Source organism: Mustela putorius, unplaced genomic scaffold (genome assembly GCF_011764305.1).
Source record: "Mustela putorius furo isolate JIRA1106 unplaced genomic scaffold, ASM1176430v1.1 tig00000551_pilon_pilon_pilon, whole genome shotgun sequence".
Classification (NCBI taxonomy): Eukaryota; Metazoa; Chordata; class Mammalia; order Carnivora; family Mustelidae; genus Mustela; species Mustela putorius.
Window position 1 is genome coordinate 11,848,301 of NW_025421412.1, and position 18,470 is coordinate 11,866,770.

The 18,470-nt window shown below is 45.2% G+C and overlaps 1 protein-coding gene across 5 annotated transcripts in view; it reads left to right on the forward strand.

Moving 5' to 3' along the window:
• Positions 1-12,582: 12,582 nt before the first annotated feature.
• Positions 12,583-18,470, forward strand: part of DOCK9 (dedicator of cytokinesis 9) — a 275,916-nt gene continuing 270,028 nt past the window's right edge. For 3 of the 5 annotated variants that reach the window (XM_045081367.1, XM_045081374.1, XM_045081380.1), the window contains exon 1: positions 12,583-13,043. In XM_045081367.1, the coding sequence (XP_044937302.1) occupies positions 12,915-13,043 (129 nt within the window). In that variant the 5' untranslated portion in view covers positions 12,583-12,914. The remainder of the gene's footprint in view (positions 13,044-18,470) is intronic. The other 2 variants (XM_045081379.1, XM_045081383.1) reach the window with 1 other exon arrangement.

Genomic DNA, 18,470 nt, shown 5'->3' on the forward strand with positions numbered 1-18,470 from the left:
ATCATACTGCATCCAATCACTTGCTATGAGGAAGGGATATTCTACTCAGAGAAATAAATGGCATTTGGATTGAGAATCTGATTAATGAAGAGCTGTGAGTTATATGAGCTCATTGGAAAATAATTTTAAATTCTTACGTATTAAACATGAAATATTGAGATTGATAAGGAGAACATTAAACTCTTAATACTCCAATACCATGAGGGCACTGATGACAGACTGACTATTGAAGACAATCAGTTCAAAGACCTTGACACAAAGAAACCTTAAAATCCTCTGAAATCTTACAGTGCATGTATGAAAGAAACTCAGTGCTTCCTCCAAATCTGATGAAATCCCAGAGAGTTCTCGGGCGTGACTAGCAACTAACTGCAAAGTTCAGAAAGACTTCTCTAAATTATCAATTATAAAAGAATTTCAAAGAAGGATAGTTAAGAAAATACTGAATTTTCTTTCCATTCTTGCTATAAAATATATCACAAAAATCATTGCCTTTTAAAGAGACTATCTGAGTGTATGAAGACAAAAACTATAGGGAAAAAAAGTATTTTAGAGATGCAGGAGGAATTTCATTAAGTGACAACATTGCTATTTTTCTGAAATTTGTGATGTTTGTGTTGCATTTGGTAGCTTTTAAAAATAGTCCTTTGTGTGATCTTTCCTTATACTAAATATTCACTCTTTGGCTGACATGATATAAATATAAATACAATATTTATATTTAATTGTATAATACAAGGTATATAAATATAATATTTATGTTTATATATTATATAATATATATATATATTTTTACATTGTATTCTTTATTCTTTAGCAGAGTTTTTTTGGTAATTAACATATGATGTATTATTTGTTTCAGGTGTACAAGTCTGTGATTCATCAGTCTTACACAACACACAGCTCTCACCACAATGCATAACCTCCCCAATTTTTTCAAGATTTATTTACCCGTTTAGAGAAAGGGAGAGAGAGAGAGAGCATGCATAAGCTGGGAAGGGAGGAGTGGAGGGAGAGAGACAGAAAATCATCAAGCAGACTCCGCACTGAGCACAGAGCCCGACAGGGGGCTCGATCCTAGGACCTCAAGATCACAACCCAAGCTGAAACCAAGAGTCAGACGCTTAACCCACTGAGCCACCCAGGTGCCGCCCCACCCCACCATTATGAAATTTATAATTTTGTATTCTTTTTCTAAAAAAGTACCTCTAGAAGCTTCCCATATATATATATTTAAATTGTGGCAAGATATACGTAACATAACATGTACCATCTTCAGCTTTCTTTTTTTTTTTTTTTTAAAGATTTTATTTATTTATTTGACAGACAGAGATCACAAGTAGGCAGAGAGGCAGGCAGAGAGAGAGGAGGAAGCAGGCTCCCTGCTGAGCAGAGAGCCCGATGCGGGACTCGATTCCAGGACCCTGAGATCATGACCTGAGCCGAAGGCAGCGGCTTAACCCACTGAGCCACCCAGGCGCCCCATCTTCAGCATTCACACTGTTGTATAACCATCACCATCCATCTCCAAAAGCCTTTTCATCCCTGTGAACTGAAGCTCTGTACCATTAAACACTAACTCCTTATTCGTCCCTTCGCCCAGCCCTTGGCCACTACCCTTCTACTTTCTCTGTCTGTGTGGATTTGACTACACATCTTACAAGTGGAATTATACAATATTGGCCTTTTGGGGACTGGTTTATTTCACTTAACATGATGTCCTCAAGGCTCGTCCCGTTGTTACCTGTTTCAGAATGTCTTCCCTTTTTAAGGCTGAACTGTATGAATACAACACATTCTATTAACCCATTCATCTATCATTGGACACTTGAGTTGTTTCCCCTATTGGCCATCGTGGATAATACTGCTTTGTACCCACGGCAGTACAAATACCTGTTTGAAATCCTGTTTTCCATGTTTTTGGTTTTATACACAGATGTGGAATCGCTGGATCCTGGGGTAGTTATTTTATTAATTTTTCGAGGAACCACTGTACTGTTTTCCACACAGCTGTCCTACTCCCACCAACAGTACAATGAGGGTTCCGGTTTCCCACATCCTTGCCAACACCTGTTATTTTCTCTAATTTGGACAGTAGCCATCCTAATAGGTGTGAAGCCCTCAATATATTTTTTAAGTTCTGGCTGGGACTTGGTTTTTCTGGGCCAACATTTCTATAGCATTATTGTTTCAGTTCTTTTCATGGCCACTGCCACGGTCATGGGTGGAACACGGTTTGGCCAAGCCTCTCAGGATGACTGCTTGGTGCTTCTGAATAGTCTTGGTTTCTCCTTTTCTCCTTCTTGAAGTCCTCGTCATCCGTTTATTCAAACTTGCTTTTGGGTGATGTCATAGATCCCAGCGTTGTAGGTTTATTGTTTATTTCTGCTTTTAGAATTTACTGTATACACAAGCATTTATCTATCCCATGAATCAAGAGGATCTATTCTTTTCTTTTTTATTAACATGTAATGTATTATTTGTTTCAGGGGTGCAGGTCGGTGATTCATCAGTTTTGCACAATACTCAGCGTTCACCACAACATATACCCTGCCCAGTGCCCATCACCCAGCCACCCCCTCCCTGCCGCCCTCCTCCCCTCCAGCAACCCTCAGTTTGTTTCCTGAGATTAAGAGTCTCCTTTGGTTTGTCTCCCTCTCTGGTTTCATCTTGTTTCATTTTTTCCTCTCTTCCCCTGTGATCCTCTGCCTTATTCTCAAATTCCTCATATCAGGGAGATCATATGATAATTGTCTTTCTCTGATTGACTTATTTTGCTCAGCCTAATACCCTCTAGTTCCATCCATGTCACTGCAAGATTTTGATTTTTTTAAAAAAGATTTTTATTTATTCATTTGACAGAGAGATCACAAGTAGGCAGAGAGGCAGGCAGAGAGAGAGGAGGAAGTGAGCTCTCCACTGAGCAGAGAGCCCAATGTGGAGCTCGATCCCAGGACTCTGAGATCATGACTTGAGCCGAAGGCAGAGGCTTAACCCACTGAGCCACCCAGGCGCCCCAAGATTTTGATTTTTTGATGGCTATGTAATAGTTCGTTGTATATATATCTAAAACCCCTTCTTTACCCATTCATCTGTTGATGGACATCTGAGCTCCTTCCATAGTTTGGCCATTGTGGACATTGCTGCTATAAACATTGGGGTGCACATGCTCGTTCAAATCACTACACTTGTATCTTTGGGGTAAGTTCCCAGTAGTGCAATTGCTGGGTCGTAGGGTAGCTCTATTTTCAACTTTTCGAGGAACCTCCATACTATTTTCCAGAGTGACTGCACCAGCTGGCATTCCCACCAACAGTGTAGGAGTGTTCCCCTTTCTCCGAGTCAAGAGGATCTATTCTGCGTACTTATTCATTCTACCATGTGCCAGAAGACTTTAAAGTCAGTCTGTCTAGTGTCTCGCTGACATGAAAGCTGGTATAGCTGGTATTGAAGGACCTGGTGCTAAAACATGGAACTTCGCCTTTGCTGGCTAATGAACAGCCGCCACCCGCTAACTCTGAGCCTACGGCTTGGGTCCTCTTAAGGGAAAGGGGCCCTCCAGGACTGTGCTTGGACGGACCCCTGGGCTCTTGAAATTCTTTTGGAACAAGAGGCTCCCTATTTTTATTTTCCACCGGACTCTGCAGACTGGAGCCAGTCCTGAACAGAGTGCATAGATGATGGCAAATTAGGCAGTTAGTCCTTAACAGAATCATTGCCCTTTTAGACACTGAGGTTTTATTCCCAAGTGAAAAAGGAATTTTGCGTTAAGATTTCCTCTGGGTCTGGGACGCCTGGGTGGCTCAGTTGGTTGGACAACTGCCTTCGGCTCGGATCATGAACCTGGAGTCCTGGGATCGAGTCCCGCATCGGGCTCCCGGTTCCACGGGGAGTCTGCTTCTCTCTCTGCTCTTCTCACTCATGCTCTCTCTCACTGTCTCTCTCTCAAATAAATAAATAAAATCTTTAAAAAAAGAAAAAATATTTCCTCTGGGTCTAATTCAGGGATGCCACACCAGATTCCCTTTGGCTCTGCTCTTCCACTATTTACCCTGGCCAGCATTCGTCCAGAGCCCAAGCCTGAAAAAGGCATTTAGAGATCAACATTTTTCTGCTGTGAGAAGAGGTGTATTTTTAAGAGACATAATCCTTTCCTAACCCCAATTTTCCTCCGATTCTCACTTATTTTGTTGTTGAAGATGCCCTCCCATCTGTTTAAACTCTGTATTTTTATTCTTACTTTTTCAAAGAATTGTGCAAATTGTGCTAAATTAATCTTTTTTGAGGGAAACTGGCTTTTAGATCCTATCTCCATTCATCAATTCAGGTAGACATTTAAAGATTAAGCAGAATTCGTTCCTTGATTTCTTCTGTTTTAGCTCATTCAAGAGCCTTCTCTATAATGGAAATCATTGAGGACAAAGCTCTAGTTACCTCCTCAGATATGGCCTAGAGACACCAGTCCCATCTTACCTGTTTGCAGAGATAATAAGTCACCTCGGAACACATCCTTATTTGTGTTTATACACTTCATCTGAGACATGAACTTTAACTTACTTATCTGGCAGGAATATTGTGGGAATTCATCTGATAAGGTCAGACTGGGCTTCAGCAACAGCCTTTTTAAACCAAACTAATGGGTATGCATTCACCCTTATTATATATGATCATTACGTGATTCTATCTACTATACCACTAATAGGTTGTTCATAGTCAATGATAGTAAAGACAATTTTCATTCAACGTCAGCCACTGACTCTCTTTCATTAAGTGATGACACGATGAGCTTAGGCGCAGGACGAGCCCTACAGAGTGTTAATGGTATCCTGGATGATACGTTCCAGACCAAGGATGAAATAAACAACGTGTTCCTTTGGCGTCGCTCAGTCTTTGAAGATTATCAACAATGTTCACAAATAAAAGCAAAACTGCTGGTGATGAGCAGTTAAAAGAGGATTGAAAATCTGAGGCTAATTCAAAGAAAAAACGAGGGACAAGTTCCTGATGGAGTATCTCCTGAGCCTTGGGTGGGTAGTTTCACTGCACAGTCTAGACCCTCTCTGTGTGTATAGCAGATAGCTCTGGTGACAATTTCTTTGAACACTTCCTAAATATTTAACAGCTAATAACTGTTGATCATTTAGCCCCTCCCTTGCTTTTTTTTTTTTTTTTAATTACTTCAATACGCCTTTGCCAAATAGTCTTCCTTTTTGACTTACTGGACTTCCATATTGACTGTCTCCTGCACTAGAATAAAGGCTCCACAAGGACAGAAATTTTGATCTTTCAAAAATCATGCTATCGGGATGCCTGGGTGGCTCAGTGGGGTAAGCCTCTGCCTTTGGCTCAGGTCACGATCTCAGCTCTCTGCTCAGCAGGGAGCCTGTTTCCCCTCTGTCTCAGCCTGCTGCTCTGCCTACTTGTGATCTCTCTCTTTGTGTCAAATAAATAAATAAAATCTTTTAAGAAAAATCATGCTATCTATCCCGTGCTTAGTATTACACATAGCACATAGTAGATGCGTAATAAATGTTGACTGAATACATTTGTGTCAGTTAAAAACAGATGAGGGTAAAGGTAACATTCTACAGAAATAGTTTCTTCCTAATGCTATCCCTAATTATCATTTTTAAGATTTCATACACATGACAATGAAAAGAGTAAACAATTTGTATTTTGATTTAGAAAACAACAGATCATTCTACTGAACTAAGCAATATTTCAGTAACTCAGAAAAGAGTAAAAAATCAAAATAGGATGAAAGCAAAAAATCTGGAGGAAGAAATCCTACAGGTTGCCCCTTTACCATTTGTAGAAGTTGCTAGAAGAATCATTTTACTAAAAATTCCTTACATCTTGTTTTTGTGTGATAGCTCACCTATCCTTCACCTTTCATGATAAATTCTTGTTTGTTCAAAAGGAATATTGATGCAGATGGAATTTTTTTCTCTGTTGGGTGGCAGAAATTGGGATGGGGTGTCAAGATAAGTGAAGAGAAGGTGTTGGTTAACACTTCCAGAAACCTGTAATTTTGTGGAGAAGAGGCAAAGACCAGAAGTTTGGTTATGACCCTGATATCTCGGTTAAGTGTTTTACTTCCTCCATACCCTCACAATGCAACATAGTGGGGACAAATTTGTGGGTTTAAAATTTTATGAAGAGAGAAACTACAGGAGGTGCCAGATGTGTCACTGGGTCTACCATTGGGTAAACCGCTGTGTTGAATGCAAGTACTTCAAAATAAATGTGTTTTAAACATTACAAAATAGAACTGGTGGAGCGCCTGGCTGGCTCCGTCCGTAGAGCATGTGACTCTTGATCTTGGGGTTGTAAGTTTAAGCCCCATGTTGGGTGCAGCGATGACTTAAATATAAAATCTTAGGGGCACCTAGGTGGTGCAGTCAGTTAAACATCAGACTCTTGGTTTTGGCTCAGGTCATGATCTCAGGGTCATCAGATGGAGCCTTGCATTGGGCTCCAAGCTCAGTGTGGAGTCTGCTTCAGATTCTCTCTCTTTCTCCCTGTGCCCCTCCCGCTTGTGCTCACTCTCTCCCTAAAATAAATAAATATTTTAAAATAAACTAAAATAAATCTTAGAAAAATACAAGCAGTAAAATAAAAATATTTGGTCATATTTTCTTTCAAGGTAACACCCCTGTATTTCGCATGGTTACTGAGGTCACTCTATGCAACCAGCTCTATACAAATATTTGGTTGCAAATGGACACAGTCTGGGAAGTTTGACAAATACAACTCTAGCAGTCAGACTGTTCTCTGCAGGTTTCTTTTCCCCATCCTTTATGTAAAATATTTGTATTTTCTCATTTGATATATGGAAATTTCTTTCCACGCTTTCTTTCTTTCATCATCTGTAGTGTTTTCACAGTTTGCACTCATGGACAAAACTAACCCAAGCCCACATTCCTGATTGTCTTTGAAGAGCTAGGAAGCCCCATGTTTCAATGAACTCCAGCAAAAAGCTGAAGCTTTGATATGTAGTTGTGCTTGTAGTCTGTGAAGGGGTCCCACCCTGGAATAATGAACACAGACCAGGGCCCACATCCAGATCCCCCAGCACGGCAAGGCTTCCTTGCCAGTCAGACCAGCCCCAGAGTTTCAGAAATCAGATCAGTTCACTCCAGTGGGATTCTTCTTCACTATCCACCACCCCCAGAAACACGAGGTACAGTACATTTGGAGGAGCTGATAATGAACTCTGACTTCTTCTGAGTTCATTTGCCTACCCAAGGCCAGAACGCTTTTTGCATCAGGAAAGAAGAGGAAACTCTAAGCACTCCAGAACAAGGTCTCCGCTTCCCTGGGGTTACCAGGATAACCCCCAAGAGCCCTGGACTTGGACTGGATTCATTTTTGATTGTTTATTATGAAGGTGGAGAGCAGGATGTGGGACTTTTCTCACGATCTCAGGGTAATAGATGGGTAAACTTAGGAAAACACATAGTTTGATACACTATTCTGTAAAGAGTGCTATAGAGTATTTTAGGGATTTAGAAGGAAGTCAGGCAATATCTCTTGAAACAATTCCTGCAGACTTTAAAAAAAAAATGCAATATGGATTCCTTGTCCTAGAATAATAGTAGGCAACTATTGATGCTGTCTTTCATTTTATTTTTAAAGATTTATTTGTTTTAGAGAGAGAATACACACATACACACACGCACACACACGCACACACACATGCACGAGTGAGGGGAGAGGGAGGAGGTGAATCTCAGACTCTTAGTTGTGTGTGAAGCCTGAGATGAGGCCCGAGGAAGGTGCTGGTAAAGGGCTCTGCCCGGAGCTCCATCTCACCACCCATGAGATCATGACCCATGAGATTATGACCCAGGAGACCGTAATCCATGAGATCAGGACCTGAGTGGAAGTCACAAGACAGACGCTTAACTGACTGAGCCACCCAGGCGCCCCTTGATGCTGTCCTTTAAAGAAAGGTAAATAGAATGAATCTGGCTGGTGACAAACTCCATCTTAAAAACAGGGTTTTTTTCCTTTTTTCTAGCTAATTTTTCCTTTTTTTCTAGCTAATAGCCCTCTCTTACTGTATTATTAGTTTTGTAGCAAAGCAACTATTTACTATAAAAAGAGTAGCTCAAACATGAAACAATGTTCCATGCTAGAGTCTAAAACAGTTGAATTATAAATACTAATGATTATGAGAAATATAGGAGACAACTGGATATGGTCATAATAACTTCATATGTGAAAGGATGTTGAATGATATTCTTCTAAGGGTACATTATGTACATTCTGCCACAATAAAAAAAACTCAGTCTATTCTCCATCAGATTGTAAGAAGCTTCAGAATTGTGTTATCATAAATATTGATCTCAAGTAGTGCCTTATATACAACAGAGGCCAACATATTTTTTGTAAAATAAAGGACTCGACTTTTGTATGGAAAAAAGTACAACAATAACAGGTACTTATTTTAAAAAACTCAATCGATGCAAGGATAAAATAAAAAATGACTCTCTAGATGCTACAATCCACAGGACTGCCTAGTCTTTACAGTTGCTTTTTATCTATACCCAAAACAGACATGCTTCTTTAAGATATAAGCAGGAAAAGAGTTTGAATTAATTATGTATCATTAAGGTACCTAGAAATCCTAAAAGCAAACCTAACAAGGAAATGATGCAGTAAGAGGTTATGATCAAAACACGGAAAATGCTTGAATTATAAGGATTTGGGTGTGGTAGTTATTCAGATGCAAATTTTCCAAACCAGCTGCGATTACATTTCAAGCCTACTACCTCCTAGTATCATCCTCCACAGAAAGGAAACCTTCTTATGGCTTCAGAACAACAAAGATGGGTTACTTCCTGAAGCTAAAATAGATGGATGTCTCTTCCACGAAACCAATACCAGGCGCCTCCATTCCACGCAGTGCCCTGGCCTGGAGGAGGTACTCACCCTTCTATAAAGGGGTGACTCCTCTCTCATGAGAGTTAATGGAGTAGTAAAAACTTAGACAATTCTAGGTCTGCTCTGGTGGGGATTTAAAAAAAAGAAGCCTTTGGGTAAGTGTATTTATTTATTTATTTTTTTGGTCAGTGTATTTATATCCAAGGACGGCCGTAATAAAGAACCACAAACTGGGTAACTTAGAACAACAAAATGTATTCTCTAGACCTGGAGGCTAGAACTCTAAAATCAAGGTGTCAGCAGGGCCATGCTCTGTCCAAAGGCTCGAGAGAAGAATCCTTCTTGGTCCCATCCAGCTTCTGGTGGTTGCCAACAATCCTTCGCATTCCTTGGCTTGCAGACGCATCATTCTAATCTCTGCCTCTGTTTTCACAGAGCTTTCTCCTTGTGTGTCTGTGTCTCTCCTCAGAAGGACATCAGGCACTTTAGTCCAGTATAACTTCATCTTAGTTATTTATTCAAATACTTTTTTTTTTTTTTTTTAGTAATCTCTATACTCAGCGTGGGGCTTAAACTCACAACCCTGAGGTCAGGAATCATGTGTTCCACAGACCAAGCCAGCTAGATGGCCCCAGTATGACCTCATTTTAACTTGATGACATTTAACTTCATTTGCAAATAGGGTGCAAAGAACCTATTTGCAAATTAAGATCACATCACAGGTATCAGGGCTAGGATTCCATATGTCTTTTTTGGAGATGCAATTCAACCCAGAACAGTAAGAAACAGGTTTCTGCTCAAACTTAAACATGAGAAATGTCCCGTTTATTAACAACACACTTCACCGGGGGAAAATAAAAGGCTCACCTTTGGGTTGCTGGGAAAATCCGCATTCCTGGGCTTAGTTCACATATTCCATGCCTCCTTCTTTGACTGCAAGAACTTGCATTTGAGGGGCACCTGGCTGGCTCTGTCAGTGGAACATGTGACTGCTTGCCTTTTTTTTTTTTTTTTTTTTTTTTTTTAAGATTTTACTTATTCATTTGAGAGAGAATGTGCAAGTGAGCAAGCAAGAGATCACAAGTGGCAGAAGGAGAGGGACTGTGAGAAGGAGAAGCATGCTCCCTGCTAAGCAGAGAACTCCAGGCAGGGCTGATCCCAGGTGACCTGAACAGAAGGCAGACATTTAACTGACTGAGCCATTCAGGCACCCTGAGCATGTGACTCTCAATCTCAGGGTTGTAGTTTCGAGCCCCATGTTGGGTATGCAGATTACTTAAAAATTAAAAAAAAAAAAAAAAAAAGAAGAACTTGTACTTGATTAGACATTGGGGCGCCTGGGTGGCTTTCAGTCAGTTAAGCATCTGCCTTCAGCTCAGGTCATGATCCCAGGGATCAAGCTCCATGTCCAGCTCCCTGCTCAGTGCGGACCCTGCTTCTCCTTCTCCCTCTGCTGCTCCCCTCATGTTTGTGCTCGCTCGCTCTCTCAAATAAAGTTAAAAAAAAAAAAAGGCATTGTCAGTAACTACTGCCAGCACCTTACACTTCGCATCCTAAACGAAAATCTGCCCTTTCTAGAAGCTAACCAGTTAGTAAGCAAGCATGGAATTTAGAATTGGTAGAGACATGGATGAAATTAGGAGAAGGTTTGGGGGAAACCCTTCACTTTCCGGACATACGTGCTCTCTCTTTTCTTTAACTTACATGTTTCTTAGAACAAAAAGGGAAAGGAAGAAAAAAAGAAAACCCCACAACCGGTATGCTTTTGCTATTGTTTTTAATTAAAAAAAAATTCATCATCGGTTTGCCTTCTATGTTAGTATATATGGTTTAGAGAGCCAAGGTAACACAGTGGGGTAAAGGTTTGTGCTGCCTGGGACTACTTCAAGGAGTTGAAGCCCGAAGGGAAATATTAATTTAGGGTTCTCAGACCGGGATCTAACAGTTTAGCTAAGAAGGGAGCTGACGTACCCCTGGGCGGCCCAGAGGTGTGAATGCGGAACGTGCCTGGTCACACAAAACAGCGCAAGCGCCTTCCCGAAGGGCAGGGAGAGAGGGGCCTGCACCCGCCGCACCGTGTGGGGGTAATCCGATTCCACGCTAGGAACAGGAGAGGGCTGGGAAATGTCTAGGCTATTCCCTTAAATCGCTGAGGAGGAAATGAGTTATTGTGAATTGTTTTTATTATCATTCATGACTTGTTTCGTGTATCTTCTAGTCTGTCAGGCTCACTCAGAGCCACATCCTGCATTCCAACCTACTAGGAAAATAATCCAATCCAGCGAGCTTCTATTGAGCGCTAACTGCATGCCTAACCTCCAGTCGTATTATGCGCCAATCCAGCCCGTGAAGTCCTGAACCGCGATGTTCTGCCTCCTGCATGAGACTGGGTTTCCCCTACCCCTTTACGATTCCGAGCTAGGCCAGTGTTTGGCTTTTTGGTGGGGTGGCCAGAAATGGACGGCCTCCTTCCCTGCGGGGAAGAAGGCTTCGACGCTTCAGGGATCTTGGGCTGGAGCGGTGGCGGCGACTCCCCTGAACGCCTGCTTCAAGATACCACCGCGCGCGGCGGAATCCGACCTGGCAGGTGAGGAGCTGTCCATCAGCAGAGAGTAGGCGTGGCCTGCACAGATCGGCCAATCAACGGAGCCGCCTATCCCCGCCCCGGGAACCCGCCCAAACCCAGTCGACTGAGCATGCGCTCGAGGCCCAGCTCAAATCCCCCCCCCCCACACTCTGTACGCCCTCTCCCCGCCCGGGTCAGACTTAGGCTGCTTAGGGTTTCCTCAGAAAAGAGGGGAACAGGGGACAAGGTGGTGGGACCCTGTAGGGATGGGAAAGCGGTAAAGCCTGTGTGAGGAAGTTCCCGAGATGGGTGGCTGTCGCTAGCAGCCGCCAGCTCCTGGGTTGCGTTGGGCTCGCAGGCCGGCGCTTCTGGGTTTCCCGGGCTCCGAGCCTTGCGGTCCCGCCCGGCCGCGGAGGGGCGGCAGGAAGGCATGAGGTGTCGCTTCAGCCTCGCGCAGGTTATTATTTTTCCTCAGTTTATAGGAGAAATAGGCGAGGCTCAGAAGTTTCCATCCCGCCCAAGGTGACGCAGCAGGTCGCCGTTGCGGGCCGGGGTCTGCGTGACTCGCAGCGACTGTCCCGGCCCGCGCCGCCCCTCGCGCGGGGGCGCTCCCGGAGGCTCCCCGCCGTTCGCGCTACGCCCCTGAGGGCTTTTAGGCCGAGAAGCGCCGCTGCGAGAGCGTGTGGCGCTCCCCGCCGCGTCCCGGACAGGGCGCTCCATCCGGCTCCGTGCTCTCCGTGCCGCATCAAGTCCACCTTCCCGAAACCCCAGAGCCCCCGGCGCCCGGGGGCGTGGTGCCACCGAGCCCGCTCCCTGCCGCGGAGCGTGGGGTCCCACTATACAGGCGCCGGTTCCGGGGACTTGGTCCCGCTCCAGCGCCAGACTGTGCGCCCTGTCAGCGGCGTGCGCGGCCTTCACCTCGGGTCTTCGGACTAGCGGCCCGGGAAGCAGAGGGGTTGGGGGGGGCGCCCCACCCGTCCGGCAGCCGGCGTCCTGCCACCTCGTCCGGCGCCGGGCAGCGCCTGCGGGGCAGACCTGCCGGGCCCGCCGTCCCGCCGCGCCGCCCCTCCTCCTCCTCCTCCTCCTCCCGCCCCGCCCCGCCCCGCCCCGCGCCGGACACCCCGCCCCGAGGAGGCGGCCCGGCGAGCGGCCGCCGAGGGAGGCCGGTGGCATGGGGGTGCCGCCACCGCCACACTCACGGTCGCCCCTAGCGAGCCCGGGCGCTGCTCTGAGTGCGGGGCACCGCGGACGTCTCCGGGGGCGCCTCGGGGCGTGACACGGTGCGGAGGGCGCGGCTCGGGTTGCGCCGCCAGGACAAGCGGCGAGCGGCAGGGGGAGCGGGCGGGCGGCGGCGCCGGGAGCTGCGGGCGGGCCAGGCCCGGCGCTCAGGGCGCACCTGGCGGCGGCGCGGCCGGGCCGGACCGCGGGAGCTGGCGCAGCGGCGGCGGTGACGGCGAGGATGTCGCAGCCGCCGCTGCTCCCTGCCTCGGCCGAGACTCGGAAGTTCACCCGGGCTCTGAGTAAGCCCGGCACGGCGGCCGAGCTGCGGCAGAGCGTGTCGGAGGTGGTGCGTGGCTCGGTGCTTCTGGTGAGTGCGGGACCGCGGACGGTGGGAGGCGGGCGGGCGGCCACCTCCTCCACGCTCCTCTAAGTCGGTCGGGCCCAGGCCGAGCTGCACGACTCTGCTGGGTCTGCAGGATTAAGAGGTGGTGGATGCTGGACGGGAGAGAGGGGAAGATCCTGGAGGGCAGCAACTTCCATATCCCCACCCCGAGTCTGGGGTCCTCTCCCCACTGTTGCCCCTTCCCTCCTGGGAAATTTCCTGGAAGTGAGGGGGTCATCTCCCTAAACTCCGCCCCCCCCGACCCCCCGCAAGTTTACCTTCCTCTGCTAAATTGGGGTTTTACACTTCCTTGCTCCCATTCCTCCCGCAGTCCCCGGCTCTTCCGGTATATTCTGGAGGGTCTTGGCACCTGTGGCCTGGAGGGCTGCAGGGGAGTGGAGGTGAGGGCTTCTTTTTCTAGTCGGTAACCCGGGTGAGAGGTGGCCCTGCGCACCCTTAGGGTGGGCTGAGCTCCAGAAGGGAAGCGGTTCCGCCCCCTCCCCTTAAACCGGCTTCCTGAGGTTTGGCCTCCTCTTACAAGGGTTAGGGGGCGTGATAGAAACCCTTGGTAATTTCAGCGCTGGTGCAGATTACCAAGAAGTTTGGGGATTTGAAGCAAGTGAAACAAGCAGCCCCAAGAGTAATCTGGTCGTAACAGAACATCTTTAAAGAATGGGTCCCTGGGTGTAGGAAGATGAAGTTTTAAATCGACGTTTCTGTAGCCAGGGCTGGCCCTGCTATATTTGGAAACACAGTACACCCAGATCACTTGGAAGGTGCAGGAGAGGAGCGACTTCTGAAGGCAGCATGTTCTCTGGGGCAGCTGGAAACTTTTAGCTGCTCCTTGCGTTGTTGTTGGCATTTGTTTTCTGGAAAGGGGCTTGTTTGTGGGCGGGAGATTTGTGGTGTTTGTTGGAGTGATGCAAGAAGATGGGCCTTGGAAGTGATTCTCTGTGCTTTGGGGTGCTGTGTGTGGGATATTGTCCTGGTGAGTGCAGGGGCCCTTAACACAGGAGCCAAGGCATCATTCTGGTGGCAGATAGATGCCCTTCCTGAGCAGACACAGGATGACATGAATGATGTTCGTGGATATTGGAGATGAGGCTTTGCTGGTTTCCATATCCAGCTTGCTTAGTTTGATTTTTCTCTCAATTGATAGCTCTGCCAAGTCACCTCAGATTCCTCAAACTCCAGTCAGTCTGCCAGTAATAAACAGGGATTTTATTTTTTCTTTTCTATTGAACTTGATCAGTTGATGGAAAGAGTAGAGCAGAGTTGGGAATAGACCAGAACCCGGCTTCTCCTCCAAAACCCAAACTGACTTCTCTTCCTTTGGCCCAAGGAGGACTCTCTGCATCTTCTTGACTTTTGCCATTGGGTGTATGTTAAGGATAAGGCCTGCAACATCTGTGATGTTTTTTCTTTTGTTACCTGAAATTCGGTTCTTTTCACCCCGGGGGCTAATGTCCTCATTAGGGATTTGAGGCAAAAGAAGAGTAAGTAAGACATGACTATACCATGATTTCCAAAGTTCTGGCAGGCCTGACCTGAAGAGGAGGTACTGGTTTAATAACCATTAGGCTGAGCACGGAAGTTCCAAAATACGCACACACTGCAACAGCTGTAGACGTGCAGCATTCCTTGAGTACCTGCCCTTCCTTCTGGAGGCGGCCTACTGATAGTGACCTGGTAATGTCTATTCCCGTGTATGACACACTTCTGTGTTACCTTATGACACTTTAATAGCACATCTGTTTTCCTTAGGCACCTTCCCCATGAACAGTCAGATGCCTGGCTGGTGTCTCAGCTCTTAGTGTTGTCTGTCAGTGGTCACTTCTCTGATGAAACAAAACAAACAAAAAAAATTGTAGGAGAGCAGGTGTCATCCCTGGGGCATTTGAGGGGCTCCCTGGCAGAGTGGGATGTGCGTGGCAATGGTTCTGCATTGCAGAAGGAGGAATTTGAGATAGCATACAGATGCTAAAAATTACCCCTAAGACAGGTACTCTGCCACCACCTGCTTCTTCTTGCTGCTCCCCAGTGTCCATTAGGAAACCACAGCAGGTGCACCTGCCACAGAAGTTCTGGTTTGGCTTTAATCTAGGAGGATATAAGGAGGTCCCCCTGATCCTTGTGGGAGGCCGAACAGCAACCAAGCCAGGGGTTGGAATCCCATGGTCTGTTCATCCATGTTTGGATGGAAGTATCGCTCTGCTGTCTTTGATGACTTGGGTCAATGCTAATACAATGCCTACGTTATAGTAAAAACTCAATAAATATTCTTAACTAGCTGACCAATAAAGCAATTTTGCAGGTGGGCTAAAATTAAAAATGAATAGGGTATGAATTTAACTGGCTCTTGACATGCTTCTAGCTTTGGTGAGTGGCTGGTAGTGAGACCAAAAACAACAAAATTAAATAATTCAGTGGGTAATAAAGGGTGCCACTTAAACTTTAAAAGTGAGATGTGCTCATAAATATTTTATTGTTTGATAGCTTCATTTTTCATAGGCTCAGGTTTGTGGGACTTTAAAAAGATTTTGTACTAATTTGAAGAGCTCGAAAGTAAACATACAAAAAAAAATGGAGAGAATAGTATAATGAACCCTTATAATCCATCACACAGATTCAGTAATTATCGAGATTTTACCCAACTTTGTTTTAAGTGTCGTGTGTGTGTGTGTATGTGTGTGTGTGTTTGTATACGTGTGACATTGGGAATTCCAGGCCTTTTGTTCTTTTACCCCATATACCTAGTATGTGTTGTTAAAAATAGGGATATTTTGTACAGAAATACAATGCCATTATGATAAAATTAATAAATAATCTGTTGATATACTCTTCAGGTTTCCCAGATTGCTTAAAAAAATATTTAATAGGTAGTTTGTTCTAATCAGAATTTAAACAAGGTTTGCCGACCCTTTTGAATGTGGTTCGCACTTTGGCGAGGCGTAGAATTATTTGTAATAGAGAGGACACTCTCTGGGGTCAGGGGTCCTGGGTTTTAATCCTAGAGGATTAGTAGTTTAGACCATGGGCCCTGGAGTCCCATGGGCAGTCTTAGGCACATAACTTATCCTTGCTGTGCCTCAGTTTCCTCATCTGTGGAGTGGAAATAATTCTGTACTTATTTTTTTTAGGGTTAGTTGGGAAGATTAAATGAGTTCTATAGATAAAGCTCTCTGACAGTGCCTGGCACATATTCTGCCAGCTACTTAAGTTATGCTGGGCTGCCGCTTAACTTCTCTGAACTTCAAAGTTCTATAGATTTTAAAGATTTATTTCTTTATTTTAGAGAGTGTGTGAGCAGGGGGAGGGCAGAGGGAAAGAGAGAGAGAGAGAGAGAGAGAGGCAGATTTCCCACTGAGCATGGAGGAGCCTAACATGGATCTTGATCTCACAACCCTGAGATCATGACCTGAGCCAAAATCAAGAGTCAGATGCTTAACCCACTGAGCCACTCTGGTGCCCCAGGCTCTATTATATTAAATGAGGGGCTATACTAGATTGTTCCTAGAGTCCCTTTCCTTATCAGCATGCTTGAATTCTAGGATGCTTTTATGAGAAGGTAAAGGTACTGCTACTAATGTTCTTGACTGTAGGAAAAGTAATTTATGATTTTTTTTTTAGATTTTATTTATTTATTTGACAGAGAGAGATCACAAGACAGAGAGGCAAGCAGAGAGAGAGGGGGGAAGCAGGCTCCCCACTGAGCAGAGAGCCTGATGCGGAGCTTGATCCCAGGACCCTGAGATCATGACCTGAGCCGAAGGCAGAGACTTAACCCACTGAGCCACCCAGGTGCCCCAGTAATTTATGATTTTGGGTAATGAAAGAAGTATCCCCACAATTCCAGAATTAGCTTTCCATGATTTAGAATAGTCAGGAGGGCAGCACATTCAAAATAATATGCAAGCTCAGAAGAAAAACTTCCCTGAACAGGGTTGAATTGTGATTGCTTTTGGAGCTCCCAAAGCATTTTACCTTGGGTCTTTCAGATTCATTAAAGATAGCATCATAATGGCCTAGATCTAACAGTATGTCACCCAAGGCCTAAAAATATCCTTTCTCTAAAAAATTTGTGTGAATATTATAACACAGGCCTTTGCATGGGTTTACCAGCCATATGCACTTGGATGTTGATGCCTAAGTCACCTGGCTTCCGACTTCCTTGCTCATCTTAGTATGCTCAGCTTCTAACTCTCCTTCCATGCTCCTTGGAGATCCAGTGGTGTGAAATGAAATGAAACCAAGTTGGGTCACTCAGTTTCCTTTTGTGTTACTGGAGGGGAAGGGACAGAAGGTGTGGGATGATATTCTCCTGGACTACGTGCTTGGGGCCTTCGTCACCCTCCTAGGTCAGTCGGTTCAAGGTTCCAGAGAGATAATGTGAGACCTAAGTGGTGGTAGTCTTTGAAATCCTTAGGAAGGTAGAATCTCATTTTGTCTGTAATTTTAAATCAGATATGTTAGTAAATTGACAACTGAACTGGCCTGAGCATCACCTCACTGTCTTTCTCCACCCTCTGGTCGAGTCCGAGCAAAACAGAAATGTCCCAAAACACAGGAAGCTGGGTGGAGGCCCATCTCCAAGTAGATAATCAACAACAGGTTCTGTTTCTTTGGTTTCTGGTCGATTTGAATATTAGGAGATGGGAGGGCATTAGTAATGTCTTGAATTTGAAAAGGGAGGGAAGGAATTGTGAAATCCTGTGGATTGAGGGCCTTCTCTGTGCTAGGACTCTTTGCTGGGTGCTGAGGATGAGGAAAGTCCTCGCCTTGAGGGTTTATGATCTAAACAGGCGGACAGGTCGGTAGTTTACAAAAAAGTTGGTCACAGTATAAGGAGCACATTTAAAGGGTCAAATGGCTGGCCCCACGATAGAGGAAGAGGAGATGACAGAGAACTAGTGTCCATGGGAAAGTGTTCAGAAAAACTGAATTGGACCTGAAAGATGTGGAGATAAGGGGTACTTTTTTGTTCCAGAAAAGAATAAGAGGTTGAACTAAAGCTTAGAATGCCCGGGTAAGCCAAGAAGGAACAGAGCAGCTTGGGCAAAGAGGGATAAGTTGTAGGAGGAAGGGAAAGAAATTTTGAGAGGTACATTTCCTAATTTGGGGAACAGTTTCAGTGAGTGGCTGAGAGGACACCACAAAATAATTCTTTTTCTTTTCTTTAAAAATTTTTTTTGACAGAGGGAGAGAAAAGAGGGAGAGAATCTTAAGAAGGCTCCACACTTAGTGTAGAGCCTGACACAGGGGTTTAGTCCCATGACCTTGAGATCATGACCCGAGCCAAATTCGAGAGTCAGATGCTTAACCGACTGAGCCACCCAGGCGCCCCTTCCTTGTCTCTTTGAGACCTATTTTAGGAAAGAGGTTCATAGCAGTCTGTGAATATATACTTCTTAG